General features: G+C 51.1%; 1 protein-coding gene across 7 annotated transcripts in view; it reads left to right on the forward strand.

The window, feature by feature from the left end:
• MGLL (monoglyceride lipase) overlaps nt 1–19,015 on the forward strand; it is a 162,713-nt gene that overhangs the window by 68,686 nt on the left and 75,012 nt on the right. For 6 of the 7 annotated variants that reach the window (XM_045494023.1, XM_045494026.1, XM_045494027.1 and 3 more), the window contains exon 3: nt 17,421–17,527. The exons of the other annotated variant lie outside the window; for it this stretch is intronic. In XM_045494023.1, the coding sequence (XP_045349979.1) occupies nt 17,421–17,527 (107 nt within the window). The remainder of the gene's footprint in view (nt 1–17,420; nt 17,528–19,015) is intronic. 7 annotated transcript variants of the gene reach the window in all.

Raw genomic sequence — 19,015 nt, forward strand, 5'->3', positions numbered from 1 at the left:
CCGAGAGAGGCAGGGCAAGTTCAGAGAAGTTACATAGCCCCCAAATCACATGGCTGGAGAGGAATGGAGCCAGAATTAGGAGCCAGACCTCTAGGGTGGTGTGGTGAAATGGGCAGAGCACAGGTTCAAGGTCAGGTACATACAAGTTCTAGTTCCGACTCCTCTGCTAGCAAACAGTTTCACTTCTTGGAGCCTCAGTCTCCTCATCTTTAAAATTGGTGCCTATGTCAAAGAGCTATGCGTAAGAATCTCCTGGCGGAATGGATTAGTCTTTGGTTAAATGGATGCTCCCTAGGTAGGCATGCCCTTCCCTTCTGGCTTCTTCGGGGCACTTGGTCTCTGACAATTTGTCCTGCATGCTTCATGAGGTCCTGAGAATGCACTGGGAGAACACGGAGGCCACAGACCCCAGGAAGCTGGGCAGATGGCTCTGCCCGTCCCTCCCTGTCCTTGCTTCCTTGTGGGGGTTGGGGTGCTCTTTCGTCCTGACCCTTGTTATCTGCAGTCCTGCTTCGGAACTGCTCCCGCCTCCTGTGGATCTGCCCCAGATGACTCCCAGGTGCTGCCCGTCTTGGCCACATGGTCCATGGCCTCAGTTCACTGTGGGGACCCTGACCACCTCACCCTCACCGGAGCCCCGGTGGCCGGAAGGCAGAGCCTGGTGGGGCAGGAAACTTTGGCAGAGTGAAGCAGCTGGGGCAGGGTGGGGTCACGGGAGGGGCTGGCAAGGTGAGGGCTGAATGGAGGAGTCGGTTGTGGGAGCTGAGCAGTGATGACTTTTAGCTGCAAACACAATAGAAGGCTGGGGTTTGTGCCAGCACAGATTTGAGTGGGAGAGGCTGGGGGCAGGGTGTCGAGCTAGAGGCTGCTGCAACCATTCAGGTCTGGGGCAGTAAGGGCGGGGGTGGTAACAGAGGGAATGGAGAGAACAGAGAGGAGAGGGGGGCTCTCGGGGAGGAGTCTGAGGGAGTTGGTCTTGGGACTCGGTGTCTGGGGGGCCAGCTGCTGGAGCCACAGGCATGGTCACAGAAGTGAGAAAGAGGCAGGAATCCAAACTGGGCCCTCGGAGCCAGAGGGGACCCAGGACTTGGAGCTGAAAGCTGGAGGGGGCGCCCACAGAGATGAACTGCTTGTACGGCATTCCAGGAATTCACCTTGGTAAGGAATCCAGACCTGTCTTTTTATCTAAATCCAAACTTTCTTTCACCCTATGTCCAAACTCCCCTGTACTAGAAGAATAAGTTTTTCTCTAAACCTGATGAAATCCATTGGCAAACATAACCTAAGTAGCCATTCTGTGCCAGGTGCTGTTTTGCACAATGTACACAAGGGAAATTTAGGAAGACTGTCATTGACTGGCAGAAACAATAAGGAAACAGGTTATTCCAGCCCAGGGTGGTCAGGGAGTGTGACACAACTAAGCCCAGCGCTGTGGGAACCCAGCAAGATGTGTGACTAATTCTGGCTCAGGGAACTTGAAAGGATGCTGTTACCCAGAAGGGCCCATCTGAACTGGGTGTTGCAGAGCGAACAGGAGCTCACCGGCAGAGAGGAGGGAGAGGGTACTCCATAATGCATGTGGCCACAGTGGTGCAAGGCAGTTCAGCACAGAAGGCTTATGATGTGCCAGACGCGCTCACACCCATCAGTAATCAGCAAGCAGGAATTAAAACCACAACAATATACCATTTTGCACCCATTGAACTGGCAAATCTGAAGTCTGACATCACCAAGCAGTGGTGAGGAGGCGAGCAGAGAAATGTTCATACCTGTAAGGAAGAATGTTAACCGGTCCCACCTCTCTGGAAAACAGTTTGTCATCACCTGCTAGAACTGAACATCTTCATGCCTTATCCAGGGACTGTTACCAGATAGACACGCTAGAGACACTCTTGCCCATGAGCGTCCAGAGACATGCAAGAATGGCAACGTGACTCGTAACATGCCCAAACTGGAAACAATCCAAATGCCCCTCCATAGGAGGCTGGATAAGCGCATTATAAAATATCCTTATGGTGGAATCCTGTACAGGAGTGAAAGATGACCCTGCAGCTACACATATCCGTGTGGGTGAGCTCCCAAGGCATACGGAATAAAAGAAACAATCAAGACCCAGAAAAAAACGTCAGGATGAGTCTGTTCACACACAAGTTCAACACAGGCCAAACCAAACAGACCACTGTTTCCCTCCATACAAAAGTGGTTAAACTGTGAAGAAAAGCAGGGGCGCCTGGGCAGCTGAGTGGGTTGAGCATCCGACTTCGGCTCAGGTCATGATCTCGCAGTTCATGGGTTCGAGCCCCGTGTCGGGCTCTGTGCTGACAGCTCAGAGCCTGGAGCCTGCTTCGGATTCTGTGTCTCCCTCTCTGTCTGCCCCTCCCCCACTTTCACTCTGTCTCTCTCTCTCCCTCAAAAATAAATAAACGTTAAAAGAATTTTTTTAACTGTGAAGAAAAGCAAAGCAGTGATTATCCCAGGAGTCAGGACAAGCAGTGACTTCTGGAGGGAGAAAGAGGTGTACGTGCACTTCTGTAATGCCAGTGATGTCCTATACGTGCGTTGTCCATTTTTGTTAGGATTATTAACCTGCATGTGTAGATTCACAGTGAGAAGTCACACAGCCTTGCTGACCTGGCAACACTGACCTTGGTGTAATGGGTATAGGGGCTGGGTTGAGGCTGGAGACCAGGGTTGGAGACACGTGGAGAAGGCTCTCCGGGGCAATATAAACAGTAGGATGTTGTGTTGTTTTTGATTTTACGTTGTTTTCCTCATCTGGAATATTTTAGAATATCAGTGATATTCAGAATATACAACACCTTGGGTGTCTAAATAAGGAGTTGCAGGTAGCCATAATGAAAGGATGTTCTGGGTCTCCATCTTTTTGCCCTGGATTTCTGCTTTCTGAGGCCTTCCAGCTCAGAAAATAGGCTGTGTGCAGAGGAAGTCTAGACTGTTCATCGAAACATCTCGAGGAAATGTTGTTTAGGAGAGATGGTGCTCTTGTCCATCGGGGGACATTTTTCTTTGCCTATAAAAAGTAAGCTTGACTGTGGGCCTAGGAGGAGACTTGGCCTTGTTCTGCTCCCCCCCCCCCCCCCAGGGCTGCTCAGGACACCCACAGGAGTGAGAGGAGCCGGCAAAGGAGAGGTTGGCAGGGAACGAATGTCCCAGAGGCTGAGTGGAGAGCAGTCCTGGGACACATCCTCTGCAGAGAAAAAGAAGGACAGTGGGGATGGGGGGTGGTGTTGATATGGTCATGCAGCCCACAGCCCATGACGCACCGGTGACAGAGTGATGTCACATGCTTCTCTCTACCAACCCTGACTGCAGACCCACCAGTTGCTCACAGGCTCCCATGAGGCTCTGCAGAGTGAGGAAGGCATTGCCTTCCAGAACCTCTGGGCTTAGCACGCCGGATGAGGCAGGTATCTGGGTGGCCCAGGGAGGGGAATGCGCTAAGTGCCCAAAGAGAGATGTTAGTGGTATGATAAATCAGGTGTTAAAATGCATCAAACTATTTATCCCCCTCTGTTTCAAGCTGGTTGATGCTGGATTTGCTTGTGCACATTTATATGGAAATGCATCGTTGCTGTGGCTTGTAATTTTCTAGTTGAATAACTTCAGGGCAGGCCCACTTTGGAATTTAATTATCCTTACGCTGGGAAGGCTTTACAGCTTTGCTAAGGCTTTACTGCTCAGAAGACCAGATGACTCCAGGCATCTTGTGATACTTATCAAGGAGCACCAATGGCTTCAGTATGTTGCTATTTTGAGAGTTGTTTGATAACGTTCTTTTATGGCCCAGGAGTCAAGATGGACTGGCCTTAAACTAAATTCTGCCCAGTCACTATGGTGCCGCAGGGGAGTCTCTTGTCTGCTGGACACCTGACTAGAGCTTTTAAAGCCAGACCCTTATTTGGGCAACCCAGATGCATCGCTCCACTGTGCTCTACATGGAAGGCCCAAGCTACATGTGAAAGAGTCAATTACTGATTCGTGGAATGCAAGAGGCTGGATGCTCCAAGTAGTGATGACATCATCCTAGGGGGGAAATTGGGGATTTAAGCTACACAGAACTAGCCTTCTCAAAACCAGGGCCTGGTGGGGAATATAGTATGTGGCCGTCCAGAGTGGGGTAGCTTCCAAAGGCTTACAGGCTGCCTGGGGATCAGAAGAGTAGGGAGCTGTGATTTATTAGTAATGTCTGCTCTGGACTCAGGAAGGGAATAGGGGTCCAAGTGCTATGTGTTTTTCACCTCATCACTTCTTAGATACCTCTCAGGTGCTGGGCCCTGTGCTGGGGGCTTTCTCAGATGCCCCCTCCCCCCCCACCGTCACCATTCACTCTCAGAGTGACTTGGAAGGAAGTGGCAATGTTCTTCCTGGGGCAGCTGTTCATGGAAAGATGTTAAGGAATCAAAGGCAGGATCCAAAATGAAACATGCAGTGTGATTACAATGATAAGTTATAATTATAATTGAAAATCATAGCTGTTAATTTATGATGAAACACCATCAGTAATGACAAGCAAAGTTTAATATATATGGAGAGAAAGAACCCAAAAGGAAGCAGAATGTTCATACTGGTTATCACTGCGTAGTGAGGTTGTGGATGGATTTTATTTTCCTTTAGGCTTATCTGTATTTTTCCATTTTTTAGAATGACCCACATTCCTTTTCCGAGCATACATAAATTATGTGTGTGGGTGTGTGCATTTGAAAATGTTATATATAGAGAAAGGTTTGGTGGCATGCATTTGTCACTTCATGAATTCACCAGGCATATCAATTATTCCCTCCCAATGTATTTCTTAGTAGCTACTTAGAGTAACCCTAAACCTTTTGCTTCATCTGGACTGAAATATTTGGGCGAGAACCTTCACAATCACCTCCCAATTTCTAACACTGAACAAATCCTGGCCTTTGGAAAATGTGGCCAAAAGATGAAAAGTCACCAAGAGAGCCAAAACACATAGCAGCCCTGAAGAAGGGCCTCCTTCGAAGGAGTCACAGACACGGTCATCTTAGGAGGTAGTATTGCTACAAGAAATTTAGAAACTTGCTAATGACTTCCAGCATGATCCAGGAAGACTTGGCTTCTGTAAACTAAGAATGGACATTTTTGAAGAAGGAATCAACGGATATCTGAAAAGACTCCATGGTGTCTAGAACTCTGAGCTTTTCCCGTCGGTGGGGGTTGGAGGAGGCATGTAGCCTAGCACCTGGCACAGAGACACTCAAAATATGTTGTTATAATTTTTTCAAGTTTTAATGAAATTCGGGTAGTCAACATACAGTGTAATATTAGTTTCAGGTGTACAATATAGTGATTCATCACTTCCATACATCACCCGGTGCTCATCACAAGTATATTCCTGAATCCCCATCACCTGTTTTCACCCATCCCCCCACCCACTTGTTGCAGTTTTTAAAATAAAATTATAGTTATAACAGACACACACACGTTATCTGTTTTTGAAATGATTTAGGAACTTTGGCTCATTAGGAACCCCACTGAGTGGGGTTTTTGAAACCCTCTAGTCTGTGCAAATCTGCCAAGCCACGGTCTTCTTTCCTTGTCTGTAGACACAGGCGGGTTGCAGACCGAGCCCAGACCGTGGCAGTGAGAGCTGCCGCGCCAGCCAGGGTCCGAGGTGGCTGCTGTCTTGCCCCGTGCCTGGTTCCACTCTGATTGCTTCGTTTCCCTGAGGGAACCATTGTGCTTAGCATATTGGAGCCGTTTCATCTGGCTTGCAGCTGAGGGAGTAGAGAATGCCTTCAGACTTTGGTAGGCTGATGGTCATCACTGCTCCAAGTAAAACTGTTTCAGGTATGACCCCCGGGTGGATTAAGTTCCCATCCATTTCTGACACAGGTGTGCCTGCGTGATGTGAGTCTGAGATATAAAAAACCGAAATGCACAGACCAGAAAACCAGCAGGGGACCCGGCACATAACTAAATGGCTGTCTGGAACATTCTTGGAAAGTGCAAGCCTCCTTTGCGTGTTCTCAAACAACTTGACTCGTATAACCCTGACGTGCACATAAGGGGGAAAGGAAGGCCCAAAGAAGGACACCAGCATTTAGGCAGGTGCAATGCTAGAAATTCTGAGAACATTGTCATTTAAACTTCAAAACTCCTGTGCACAGCATGGATTATTCTTCTTCCTTTACAAGTAAGGCCCTCGAGGCAACGAGTGACTTTCTCAAAGACCAAAGGTAGGGTTTGGCCCCTGCCGGTATTGAAATGCCCTGGTTCTGGGTCCTTGGGAGGAGGCTGGGGGTGGGATAGTCAAGGAGCTCATTTGACAGCATAACATATATAAAGTGCTCAGCTCCACAAATAAGAATTTCTCTGCTTTCGCGGGATAGCTAAGCGACACGCAGTTTCAATGCAAACACAAAAATAACCAAATGTCACTGCGTGGAATAGCCAGGATGTGAAGTTTGAACTGTGGCTGGGCTGTGGCTACTGTGGAGGCTGCAGATTCTTTGCAGAGCGCTTTAAAAGAGGGTGCATAGACAAAAAAAAGAAAAAAAAGGAAGATGGGGGAGGGGTGCCTCTCTAGTTCCTGGGGCAGGTGGGGCACAGTATGACCTTACAGACTCTTGTAGGATTCTGATCTTTTCAACGGTCCACAAGCAAGCTCCTGATGGGAGGTGGAGCTCAGAACATGGCAAACGTGGGAGTAAAGCTGAGTGACCTCCACTTTTGCCTATCTTCTGTCTCTGGGAGCATTTTGGTATTGAGAGGGCATGCTTCATCGAAAAGGAGAGGAAGACAGGCCAGGTGCTCAGCCAGCCAACCCTAAGTGTGTACTTCGGGGACCCCGGCAGGGCTTTTCAGTGGGGAAGGGAAGAGTGGGTGGCATGGAGGCCCAGGGCCTGGGTCACGTCAGAGCGGGTAGCAGTGTTCTTGCCCCCATAGTGGGCCTCAGGGGTAAGTGGGGTGTGAGGGAGCACTTACAGGAGGAGTACAGGCTTCAGACCCATATCATACAGGAAACGGGCTGTCAGACCAAAGTGGGGCAGAGTAGGGGCACTGAACCAGAGAACCAGGCATTCAGTCGGGAGTGGAGTGGGGAGGCTGTGCTGCGGGCCACAGGGAAGTGAGAGTTGTTCCCACTCTGACCTCCCTTCATGAAGCAGTGGAACGTATTCATGGGATCCTTAGATGAATTGACACGTAGCTGGTCTAGCAGGTCATTGATGAATGAATGAATGACTCAGTGCATTTATTTCAGGGTTGTAAAAATAGAAGCAGATCTCCAGCAGGTAATCTCCAGCCAGTCTTGCCATTGGGGCGGGTGGTTACTAATGTCCTCTGTGGAGGCCTCTTCAAACACAAGCCATTCATAGCCCATCGCCCCTTAAGAACACAAAGAGCACCCCATTTCCCTCGGAATTTAACATCCCGGGTAAGAAAGAGTGTCCTCCAATCAAATTTTCCTCCCTTGCAGATCGCCATTTAACATCTCCGTGCTTATTCCCTAATTTGTAAAATGGTGTGGAATAGTAAGTACCAGTTAGATCACGCGTGGTGAGTTAATACCATGAGCTCACGTGGACGGCCGGGGCTATTGACCTGATCCTCAGGACCCTGGGAAGTAGGCTCTGTTGTTGGCGCCCATTTCACAGATGAGGAGACTGAGACTGAGAGAGGCTGAGTCCCTTGTCTGAGGCCTGTGGGGCTAGTGAGGGCCAGACTCAGGATCCAAGTCCAGAGAGTGACTCCCAGGCTCCAGCCCACTTCACGCTGCCTCTGCGTGTGTATCCGTTAGCACTGCTGTTGCTAATCAGGGGGAGACTTGCTTTATCTGCTTTCTGTGATCTGTACTGAATGTCTTCTCTGCTTAGACAAGCTCTTCTGTTTCAGTGTTATGATAATAAATAAAAAAAATAAATAAATAGATAAATAAATAAATAAATAAATAAATAAATAAATGACATTTGGGGCTTCAGACAGCAGCATTTGAGGTAAATATACTTGACACAGAGCTGTTCTGGGTTTGGGGTTGTGAACATTTCAAAAGGTATATTAAGTGAAAAAAATCTTTTTTTTTTAAGTTTATTTATTGTTGAGAGAGAAAGAGACAGAGCGTGAGAAGGGGAGGGGCAGAGACAGAGGGAGATACAGAATCTGAAGCAGGCTCCAGGCTCTGAGCTGTCAGCACAGAGTGGGGCTCGAACCCATGAACCATGAGATCATGACCTGAGCCGAAGTCGGATGCTTAGCCAACTGAGCCACTTAGGCGCCCCTTAAATGAAAAAATTCTTAAGGAAACTTTCTCTGTGGTCTTTTAAAAAGTGTTATAATTTCATTTTCTCCTTGGAAAATACCTCTATTGAAGATCCGCCTTTAAAAAAAATAAATAACTAGGATGGGGCTGGGTTTCAGAGATGAGTAATCTAATTCCCACTGCATTCCTGAATCTTGAATTTGCCTTCCAGCCTTAGGTATGTCCCTCTGGCTTGTCACATCCTAGCGCAGAAACCTTCAGTGCCTCCAAGTCCCTGGAGGATGTAATCAAGTTCTATTCCTGCATCTGGGGCCCCCTGCAGTGTGACTACTGTCCCCACTCTGTTGAGCTTTGCTCCTGCCCCTCCTTCCTCTGGGCCACCCCCTTCCTTGGAGTGTTGGAGTCTGCCTGGGCACCCTGGTACCTCTTATGGGTCCTCTATCACCTTGAATGCCCAGTTCAGGTCCTTCTCACCTGTCTTCATTCTCCTGTTCCTTTGGACCAAGAGCAGTCCCGGGCACTTGACTGAAGTCTGTGTATCCATTGCAGACAACAGAAACCTCCTTAGCAGGGCAAGGTGAAAGGGAATTTACTAGGGGTAATCTGGCACTTTCAAAATAGTTGGAGGGGCTGCAGGAGTGGTCTGTAGGCCTTCAGGAATGCGCCCCTGACTGTCCCAACCCACATTTGTGTCTGCCTTCTCAGAGCCCCTTCCTTCACTTATTCATTCATTCACTTATTCATTCATTCATTCATTCATTCATTCATTCATTCATTTATGGAACAGAGGCCATCCTAGCTTCTAGGGACAAGACACAGGATGAATCAATAAAACATGGTCCTTGTCCTCAAAGAACTCATGGTCTACTCACACTAGATGCTGATGAGTACTGGATAAAAGAGATGTGAACAGAGTGTTATTAGGATCTCAGGAGGGAGCTACTAACTCAGCCTGGGGAGGTGGGGGGTGCCAGGAAAGGCTTCCGAGTTCATAGAGAGCAAGAATGGAACTTGAGCCAGACCACGGGCATGGGCAAAGATGGCCAGCTAAAGAACAAGATGTCCTTCTTTGATTGGTGGACAGGCTGGGGCAGGAGGCCAGAGGGATACGCTGGTCAGGGCGAGGAGCCTCTGGGGACTGCCTGACCGTGCACTGTGACATGACTGCGCAGCATCTTCCTCTTGTTATGCAATCACATAGTGGTCAAGAATGTGCACTTGAGAGCCAGCCTGGCTGTGCTCAGGTTCTGCTGAGTTCTCAACCTCCTGGCTGTGTGACCTCAGGCAAGCTGTGTAGCCTCTCTGGGCCTGACTTTTCTCATTAGAAAAATGGAGAAAACAGCCGTACCCGCCTCATGGGGTTGTTGTGAGGGTTAAAATGAGTTAGCGCATAACACACTTAGGCCCATATCTAGCCAAAGTAAATATCAGCTGTCAGCACTGGCTATTATGTAATGCCTGACTGTGCACCAAGCATCCTGCCGGGTTCTTTTCCATAAATTCTCTCAATCAACCCTCACAAAGACCCCGTGAGCTAGGCGTTATTGATCTGTTTTACAAATAAGAGGTCTATTTCTAGCTCCCCCTATGAAATTTTAGACCCCTTCGCGGGTTTTGTTCTATTCCCGTCCCCGCCGCACACTATTTGTGCTGTGGGAGCCCTGCCAGAGACGGAGGGGAACAAAGTCATCCTGGCACTGTGGAATAGCAGGGGAAACAGTTACATTTGGATTCCAGCAGGGCCTGTCAGGATTCTGCTTTAGTTATGGGAAAGGGGTCCAGCTCAGCCTCTCAGTCCCACTCACAGGCCTGATGACAAACGTGCCGGGTGAATTTTTTTTTAAAGTCAGAAAATTTGGCAGTAGGGAGTTTGGTGGATGTGGATGATGGAATGAGCCACCCGGGTGCCTGAGTGGGATGCCTTGGGGATAAGCGAGAACTTACAGCAGGCACTGCCCCCAGAACAGGCCAGCAGATGCCCTCCCCCCACTTCCCTTGAGGGCATCATGAGGGTCTGTGGGGCTAGCATCCTTCCCTCCCTGGGTTGGATGCCCCCACCTTGCCATCTGAGCTGCTGCCTGGTGGTAGGAACGTCCACGGTGCTCACCCGACAAACGGGTTTCCTCCCACAAATCCTGGGCTTCCGGAATTTTCCTATGTCTTCAGTTGGGCATTCAGCTCTTCCTTTAATGAAGCTTGCCGTTGCTTTGGAGAGGGCAGGCAGGAAAGAGCCTAATGTTTTCTACTCAGCACCAGACTATGCTAAGTGTTTTAGGTGGGTTCATTTCCACCTCCTGACAGCCTTGTGCGGGAGGTGTTGTGACCTCCCCTGCAGGTGTGCACTTAGAGGGGAAGCTGTCCCAGCCAAGTCCATGATCCTGTACGTAACAGATGGGGGCATCCTTCGTAGAGGTGAATGCTTTTATTCTAGCACCGGGCCCTCTCTTTCAAGCCATTGGTGGTTGCAGGCCTGTTTCCCCCTACCCCCAACCTTCCAGGGGTCCTTACACAGTGTGGGCCCATGAATAGGCCTCACCTTCTGGGGAGTGAGCAGGCAGAGTGGATGGCTGGAAAGGCAGAGGCCTCACCCTTGGACTGCAGAGCCCTTCAGCACACCTGCACATACTCTCTCATTTCATCTCAAAACCCCAGGGCAGAGGTGCCGTGTCCCCATTACACAGGTGGAGAAACTGAGGCCCGCACCCATCCAGGAGCCAGTTTCTGGGAGCACTGGAGTGTAAAGCCAGGGCTCTAGACCGCAGGTGGACCGTCTGTGCCAGCAGAGGAAACAGCTTCATGGCAGGAAGTTACAGAGTGCCAGGAAGACCCAAAGCTTCCAGACACGTTTGGTCATTTTTATGTGACACTGTGCTCTCTGGGGTTGGAGGTGTCGGGAGTATCCCCATTTGACAGGTGAGCAAACCGAGACCTAGAAAGTTGAGTCGCTGCAACAATGAACAAGCAAAGGAATAAAGGGAGAAACAGTTTTTTGATCGAGGGGACATTCCACTTTGTCGGGCCTGGGCATGGTCACACCAGCCCCGGTTTATAAATTCTGAGAAGTTCTGCGGCATTGTTCATCTCAAGGGCTGCATATGCTTTACTGGGAGCTGCCCCACCTCCCAGGGCTGGATGCCAGGCAGGCCATCTGCTCCTGGGGCTGGGCCTCCCCCTCTGACAGTCATTGCCTTCTCCCGGAACGACTGTCTCCCAATGGGCTGCAGCCATTAAAGAAGTTCCAGGAAAAAGATCTTCGCCAGCCTCTTCTGCAACCTAATTTCTGCCGCCGTGGGTATTGCCTTGTCTGCATAAATGGCCCTGCTAATTTTCTGCTGCTGTTCTCTGTGGAGGTTGCAGAATGCCAGGGGAGGGCGGGAGCGAGGGAACCGCTTTGCCCGGCACCTGCTGAGAGCCCAGCCTGCAGGTTCCTTGACAGACATCATTCCTCATCTCTCCCTCCGTTCTCCACAGTGGCCCTGGAAGCTTCAAAAAGTCAGATCCATTCGCGGCTCTGCTCTGAGCCATCCTCTGTAAGGAGAAACCCCTCCCGTTCCTTGCTCCTGGGACCCTACGGGCTCTGGCTGCCTCCCTTCCCAGAGTTGATCTCAGTCCCCTGGCCCTGCAAGCAGGGTTCTAGATGCTGAGACCTTCTTTTTGCGCCTGGGATCCATTGCACACCTGTGTTGCCCTGGGCAGGACCACGCCCCTTGATGCCTCCCATCCATCCACACCCCTGACTTCTCTCTTTCTCAGCCGTCAGTTCTCAGCTTACACACTGAAAGAGCCCTTCCGGGTCACTCCCTCCTGTCCAAATAAGGCTCCCTGTGGTCCCTTCTCTCTGTGTCCAAGGCACTTGTCACAGTACACGCCCGCAGGTGTATCCTCTGCGGAGCGTCTGTCTGTCTTCCTCACCGGACTGTGAGCTGTGTGAGGGCAGGGACAATGCTGTTTCTCCCTCTGTGGGTCCCCAGCGCCTGGCACTTGATAAGCTGTGAGTCGGTACTCCTGGATGGCCTCAGTCAAGGTCCCCTGTTGCTGCCACCCTGCAAGTGTGGGCTGGGAGCCAGTGGGTGGCTTGTGCAGGGCCACGCGTGGTGACGCCAGGACTCGAACCCGGTCATCCTGGCTTCAGTGTGTCCTGCTGACAGCCTCCCAGCAGCCTTGGCGTTTATTTCACCACGTCTCGGTTCCTTACTGCTGGCTGCGTTCAGAGCAGAAATATAATCACAACAGCTTGTGAAACCCCAGACAAGAAGTTCCAAGTGGAGGTCAGCATTCAGCAGTGAGAGAGGACGCTCCATCAGACAGTCTCGGGCTGGGGGTTTCCCTTTCCCCAGAGACACAAAGCCTAAATGCACACGCTGGGGGTGTGGCTGGGGGTGTCCAGGGAGACAAGGTGGGGGCGCTGCGAGGGGTGGGACCTGGGGGTGGGCCAGCGACAGGGGAGCAGATGAGCAGACAGTGGCCACACGTACAGCAGGTATGTTGGGGGGTGGGGGGAGGAAGGTCTGACAAGGGGAGCAGGTGTGACCTGACAGGTGAGGTGGACGAAGCAGTGGAAAACCCGAGACCAGGAAAACCTGGCTTCCCAAGGCCCCTGCCCCTGGGCCTGAACTCCGACTTGGGGGGCTGCAGGGGGTGGAGGGATCCGGGCCGCAGGGGTCCTCCGATCTGTCAACATATCCATACTAAGCTCCTGCTGTGCACCAGCATTTTCCCTGGCTGAAGATATAGCAGTGAGCAATGTAGATGACACCCCTGTCTTCGTGGAATGCATTCCAGCTGGGTGGGTGGGTGGGGGCAGAAGGGAACCTGGTGGTGGACAAGTGGTTTTGGACAGTCACAAGTCTCAGGGGACTCTTTCCACTGCAGCGGTCACAGAAGGCCTGAGGTCCACACAGCAGTCCAAGCCATCGTGCACAGATCGGGAGGGGTCCCCAGCAGATGCCTCAGCAGGGGCAGAGGCTCTGAGGTGGGAGTGGGCTTGCTAGTGGTTTGCGTGCCCTTCAAGTCTGTGTTCGGTGACAGCACGTTAACCTGAAGTCAGCCATGAGAGAGCGTTTACACTGGGGAAACTGGCAAACCGGGACCCCCCACCCCAGTTGTTAAACGTTTAGCAGCGCACCCCAGTTGGCATGTCTGAGCATTGGAAAGGAGGCCACAGGCAGAGGGGAGGGGGGGAGGTGAGGATGTCATCACAGAGGCAATAGCTTTGTTCTCTTGCAGCCAGAAGTCTCTGAAGGGTTTAAGGCAGAGGAGTAATGTGATTTGATTTTCACTTTGCCAGACAGATCCTACAGAACAAAGACTCGGGTCCAGGGAACAAGTAGGTGTGGGGAGGGGGAGGGGAGACCCAATTATCAGAACTGGGGCCCAGGCAAGAGCTGAATGCATAAACTAAGCGGAACCCCACTTACCACGAGGGCAGCTGAAGACCAGAAAGAGGCCACTTGTCCAAACGTGTGTCTGCTGAGATGGCTGGTCTGGTTCAGGGATGGGGGTGGGGGGGGGTGGGCAGGGAGGGGGCTAAGCCTGCAGGTGCTGCCTCATCCATGCAGACAAGGACTGAAGAAGCCTCTGCTCCCTGCAGTAGGTCAGTTCGCTTTGTTTCCAAAGGAAAGGCAGCAGCGAACTCTGACAGCCTGTATATCTCTACAGATAGAACGTGTGGTTTGCCCGGCATGTTCCCTGGGCAGATAAGTGACTCCAAAGTGGCTGTAAGCCTCCAGGCCATTAGCTGCATTCTTGCCACTGGCTGAGCAGTACGGTTGCCCAAGCTGTGCACTGTGATGACTGCAGGTGCTTCCGCATGTCAGAACCACCGGGGAGCTTTTCCTACCCCAGACCAGTTAAACCCAGAGGTTCTCTGGGGGCAGGACCTAGCCTCCGCATTTTTTAAAGCACTCCAGGCGACTTTAAGCTGTAAGCAAAGTTGAGAACCACTGGATTAGAAGAAATTTCTGTAGAGTCAGAGGCCAAGTATTTTTCCACATCATATCTCAGAGGTAGACTATTAACAAGCAATCCCAGGCATAATGACAGTGCCTTATGCCACTGCTTTGGGCACTAAGGGAAACCCTGAAGGCCTCTGCCACCAAGCCGGCCCTGACCACAGTTGGGGGGGGGGGTGGCTGACCCAGCTCGATCGCTTGTTCGTCTGCATTAACTGTGGTCTGAATTAAGACAGCAGCTGCCGCATCCCCAAAGGATGTGAAAGTGCTTGTGTCATCCCTTCTGGAAGCCCTTCTGCAGATGGGAGAGGACTATTTAGAGGTTCCGGCCATGCCCCTCAGTAGCTAAGGGGAAACCCCCCAGCCGACCCCAGAAGCGTCAGCTGGACAGGTGTAATCTGCCCAGATTAACGTCTGATCAAAGAGCAGGTGGCCAGATGTTCCGAGGAGCAATGGAGACGGTGTGAAATGTTTCTCTTATATTTTTAGGAAACGGGCAGGGAGGACAGATGCCAAAGGCAGATGAGGTTAACGCTGGTATTTTGCACACTGTTCAAAGAATAAAACGTGTAGCCTGGTGAAATAAGCCCGTGCACTTCTGCCCCTGCACAACCTGGCGAGCGGAGCTGTCGAAAGAAACGGGCTTTTGAGTGAGGTGTTCATTCCCTTAACATACATCCGCCTGCCCCTCTTCAGTGCCACTGGGGCCTGGGCTACAGCACTGGTTCCACCAGAAGAAGGTGGACACGCCTCCTGGACTCTTGAGCCGACCTTGAAGTGGAGGAGAGAGCCAGGAACCAAGAAAGCAAGTGAATTGCAAAACAAGGGCAAACTGTGATGTGCAGTTACAAACCAGTGCAAATAATGGCAGAACGTGCTGTGTGGTGAGGGGCCAGTGGGGGTCAGAAAGGCCCAAGGGAGGGAGGCCACCCCAGGTGGGGTGGAGAAGAGGCCTCTTCGAGGTGATGTCTGTGTGAGGAGCAACCAGGGGAGATCTGGGGGCGAGCATTCGGGAGAGGGGACTGGCAAGGCCCCAGGTCCTGAGGCGGGAAGCACCAGGCGCTGCCAAAGAATGACTACCGGCCCCTCGTGAGGACAGGGAGGTAAGCGGGGGAGGTGGCCATAAGGAGTGTGGAGGCAGGCAAGGGATGGGTGACTTGTGCTCTGAGCCTGCTGGTGGCTGACCAGTGGGAGACCTGAAAGCCGGAAGTCACGTGCTGTGATCTGTATTTGCTGTGTGACTTGGGCAATAAATTTAAGTTCTCTGATTTGCATTCTCAGCTACAAAGAAATCAAAGCCTCAGACGACTGTAAGGGTTAGAAATCTCGTGTTTGGGGTTAACGGAGGAACTGACATACCGCAAATGCTCAGGAAGATGGCAGCTGTTTTCCCCCCTTCCCCCTTCTCCCCCTCTTCCATCTCTACTCCTCCCCGCCCCACTCCCTCTCCACTGCTCCTCCCCCTCCCTCACTTTTGGCAGAAACTGGATGGGTGTTGCTCACAGCGTTCACTCCTAGCCCGAAGGGTAATCTAGCATCCTATGGGGCTTATGCCAAGAATATGAGTCTTGACAACTGTCTGTTTGAGAATCCAAATGCCCTTTCATCAACCCCCACCATGGCCAGGCCGACTCTGGCTAGTGGAGAAGCTGGGATGAGTCACAGCACGGTCGTGCTAGTGTTTGGGTCCCAGAGTCACCCTGCCACACTGAAGGGTTTCCGGGGTGACGGGGTGCCCAGCCAAGCTCTGCTTCCAGATCCCGGGGCTTCTCCTGCACAGATCATGGGTGCAAAATACAGCCATTTCTTTCAACACCTCTCAGCCTTCATTCGTTCGTTCAAAACAGCGTTTGCAGAATCTCCACCATGAGCCCCAAAGTGTGCTATCTACTAACGCTAAAAGCAAGGGAGACTTGACGTCTTTGCATGTCCTGGAGAAGGTCATAACTGGTGGTGGAGGGAGGCAGAAAGCAGCGCCCGTCCTTGCGTTAACAGAGGGATCGCAGGATCCCCGAGGAGAGAGGAGACTTCGCAGAGCCAGTTGGGGGCTGTAAAACCTTTCACAGATGAGGGGAACCTTCAGGCTGGGTCTTGAAGTAAGGGGAGGAGTTTGCCAGACAGATAAGGGGGGAAGAGAATACAAGGCACGCACATAATACAAATTCCAGCTGCCTGTGGAAGGATGGGTATTTAAATAAACTATTACACACAAACACGGAGAGCTGTATGTCAGTTAGGGTTCTTCTCCTCACAAGTACAGAAAACCCAGTGACCTACCTCAACAGCATAGCAGAAGGCGGGGATAGGGGAGAATGCTGGTTTCAGGTCGGGCTGGATTCAGGACTCAAGCAACAATATCAGGACGTGGGGTCCCTTCTTTACATGGCTCTCTTCTGTTGGGTTGACTCATCCTCTGTTTTTGCCGGACGACTGGAGCCCCTCGAGGCACACAGCCTCTGTGGCTCACACCTGGCAGGAAGCTGAGGGTGCCTTCTCCTGCCTACCTGAGCCAAAGCTCTGAGGTCCGCTCTGATGGGACCCAGCCAGCCTGGCTCGAGTCACCTGCCTGTCCCCAAGACAGGCCGTGTCCTGATTGGTTGAGGTCTGGGTTGCCTGGGCAGCTGGCTTGGAGGAAGCTGCCACGTGCGCTGTGCCCAATGCGTTGGCATAAAGGAGCTCCTTGACCCTCACGAGCCCTGCTCCTCCGCCAAGGGAGATACTGTTTTACAGGCGAAGGAGTGAAGCATCGTGGGATGGGTATTAGCCGGAGAGTTAGTCTCTCACAGGAGAGCCGGAATTTGAGCTCCATTCCATATAGCCCTGAAGCCTAGCATTTTTTTTTTTAATTAAAAAAAAATTTTTAATGTTTATTTATCTTTGAGAGAAAGCAAGCATGAGTGGGGTAGGGCAGAGAGAGAGGGAGACACAGACTCTGAAGCAGGCTCCAAGCTCTAAGCTCCAAGCTCTGTCTGCACAGAGCCCAACGCAAGGCTTGAACCCACGAACCTTAAGATCATGGCCTGAGCCGAAGTTGGATGCTTAACCCACTGAGCCACCCAGACGCCCCGCCCTGAAGCCTAGCATTTTAGAGCAGTGCCCTTTCCCTCATGCATTTAGCTGGAGATTCAGTCTCCAGCTCACTGGCGTCACGAAAGCTCTGTGCTCAAGTTCAAGCTGTGCTCAGTGGTCCACCACCTTCCTAACCGGGCTCCCTCTCACCCCCGCAGGGCCCTCATCTTTATGTCCCATGGAGCCGGGGAGCACTGTGGCCGCTATGACGAGCTGGCTCAGATGCTGGTGGGGCTCGAGCTGCTGGTGTTCGCCCACGACCATGGTGAGTACCCCCGGGGGGACAGGGCCCGCGCTGCCGGCCGGTGCCTGACAGTTTGGGAACCCCCTCTCCTATCACCTCTCCTCCTCTGTTATTCTCTTGTGAATCCTGCAGTGACACTGGGAAGAGATGTTCTCCATGAGTGTTTCTGGGTTGAAAAAAAAAAAATCATTATGTAAACAAAAAAAAAATATGTCTGACCAGCAATTTCTGTTGAGTCTGGGATTGAATGCAGGCTGATTAGAAATCTCCACTGAAAGAAACCAAAGTCAGAATCTGTTTATATAGGAACTTGCCCCAGGCCAAGGAATCCTCTCTTGCATTTATAAAGCACTTTCGGTACAAAATGGGCCCTGGTCTTCTCCCAAGGGACTTCAGATGGATGTGATGTAGTTGGTGCGAGTACAGTTCAACCCCAGTTTAACCACAAGACGTTTACAAAGCATTTCAAACCAGGAGAGCAGGAAAGTCTCAGAGGACACGCAGTCACACACAAGAAAACCCCAAACACACATGCACATGCGCACACATGCGTGCACACACATATAAATACACATGCAGGCACATGTACACACACACACACACACACACACACACACGTCCCCAGGCCGATTCTTTGATCCTTTGCCCCATAACAAAATCCACCATAACCGTCAAAATGCCATGTTTATTGCATAACTCAATATGGCACGCCTTCATCATTTTTGTGACTTCCCTCATGGCTCGGATGTCTCCCAGCTTAGATCTTTCTTTGCCTAACAGTCTTTAAAATGAAGCGTTCCCTGTGACTGAACGTGGTGATTTCTCCACAACTGCGATGTAGAAATCCATTATCCCGGTCCAGATCCAGCAATGCGGCTTCTGTTTTATGTGATTTGAAAATAGATAATTAAGTGACATTGCTGAAAAGAGGGAGAGGGGGGCAGTGACAGGGCCCAGGAGTCCTTGCAAAAGGGAGGGAGAGCGTATCAGTACAGAGAGACGCTGAGAAGCTTGCTGGGGCACTTTGTGGGTATCAGACTGCAAACGTGGTTTACCAAGAGCCCTTCTTAAGCCATATATGCGCGAGCGTCCTTGTAACTGAGACTGTTGACTGAATTCTTCCTTATGGTTGTAATGTTCTTTGGTGCTTTGCAAATGGTCCCAGTAATATTTGTGAGGCTGTTTGAGATGTGATATTTGAGGACTAACCCAATTTTCACGATGGGGACGGTGTCATTATTAACTTTGGCACTTTCCACAGTGTGTGAAGGCCCAAGTTAGGAATGCCTTTCTTCCCGTTGTCTTTGTCTCTGTTAAAATCTGTCGCAACCATCGTCTCCAGCTTCAAACTGAACAACAGAGGGACATTCTGAAAGCAAAGAATAATTAATTATACCCTGGAAACACTGAACACCTCCAACCAGAGTCTCACGTCTCTGTTGTGAGTCTTGGAGTCAAGTTACCTTCTTACGAGCTCCCCCTTGACCACATCTGTGGGAGCGAGTACCT

Source organism: Leopardus geoffroyi, chromosome A2 (assembly GCF_018350155.1).
Source record: "Leopardus geoffroyi isolate Oge1 chromosome A2, O.geoffroyi_Oge1_pat1.0, whole genome shotgun sequence".
Classification (NCBI taxonomy): Eukaryota; Metazoa; Chordata; class Mammalia; order Carnivora; family Felidae; genus Leopardus; species Leopardus geoffroyi.